Source organism: Alosa alosa, chromosome 10, assembly GCF_017589495.1.
Source record: "Alosa alosa isolate M-15738 ecotype Scorff River chromosome 10, AALO_Geno_1.1, whole genome shotgun sequence".
Classification (NCBI taxonomy): Eukaryota; Metazoa; Chordata; class Actinopteri; order Clupeiformes; family Clupeidae; genus Alosa; species Alosa alosa.
The window spans coordinates 34018329-34019449 of record NC_063198.1 but is presented as its reverse complement, the minus strand read 5'-3'; the positions used below and the strand labels follow the sequence as shown (position 1 = coordinate 34019449).

General features: G+C 47.7%; 1 protein-coding gene across 1 annotated transcript in view; it reads left to right on the top strand.

Moving 5' to 3' along the window:
• mxra8a (matrix-remodelling associated 8a) overlaps nucleotides 1–1121 on the top strand; it is a 19163-nt gene extending 18042 nt beyond the window's left edge. Inside the window, 3 exon segments of the mRNA XM_048254219.1 lie at nucleotides 617–690; nucleotides 831–908; nucleotides 1025–1121. Of these exon segments, the coding sequence (XP_048110176.1) occupies nucleotides 617–690; nucleotides 831–908; nucleotides 1025–1050 (178 nt within the window). The 3' untranslated portion in view covers nucleotides 1051–1121.

Here is a 1121-nt window from a genome sequence, read left to right as displayed (position 1 = left end):
TCATCTGCCAGGTATTTGACCTACCAGGTTGACACTTCAGCATGAAAAATACTCAATAATACTCAAAGCATACCCGAAGCCGGGGAAATGCGCCTGGGACGGCTTCTGAAGTAGCATCGCAAATGAGAGAAAATTTAGAAAATTCCACAGACAGGGGGTGCTCTTGAACCCTCTCACCGTCTCTGAAAGCATAACCGTGGCTCAACAGGTAGATCTATAGGCTAAACTAATTTTCAGCCATCTGACCAACCGGGTTGACACTTCAGCGTGAGAAATCGGGGGTGTGGCGTGTGAGTGTGTGAAACTAATCAAATGCGTGTGTCTCACGGCCAATGCGTGAGAGTTGGCAGCTATGCATAACCCCCTCCCCACACACGCACACACACAGACACAGGCACAACCTCTCTCACACACACAAACACAGATGCAGGCACAACCTCTCTCTCACACACACACACACACACAAATACAGATACAGGCACAACCTCTCTCTCACACACACACACACACACACACAAATACAGATACAGGCACAACCTCTCTCTCTCTCACACACACACACACACAGTATGTAAGGTGTATACTGAGCGTTGCTTTCTTGTGTATTTAAATGTAGAAGTCACATGAGCGCTAATGACCTTGAGATGGTTACCACGGAAATGAAGATCTATCAGGACGAGCCGAAACTTGGTATGTGTGATATATTGGATTGGATTAGATTAGATTGATCACTAACATTTTGTATAAAACTAACACCATGACCTTTGACCTCCAAGTGTGTGCTGCCAGTTTGGTGTTTAAAACACACATCTCTGCTTCTCATGTCACAGACTACAAAAACAACCTGCTGAAGGAGAAAGCAGAACTCACCAAAATGTGCTCCCCAAAAGCCATTGACCTGGACAAAGGTACAAGCCAACACACACACACACACACACACACACACACACCTGCACAGAGTGTCAAAGCTGATTGTCTTTTCCTGGATCTCCCTCCCTCTCTCTTTCCCTCCTTTTCTTCGCAGAGATGGCGAAGGCGTGCTCGTACTGAGGGGGCGGAGTCCTGCTGGCTGGCCCAGGGGCAGGTGCACAGAGGCGATGGATACAACAGAGGAGGAGGAG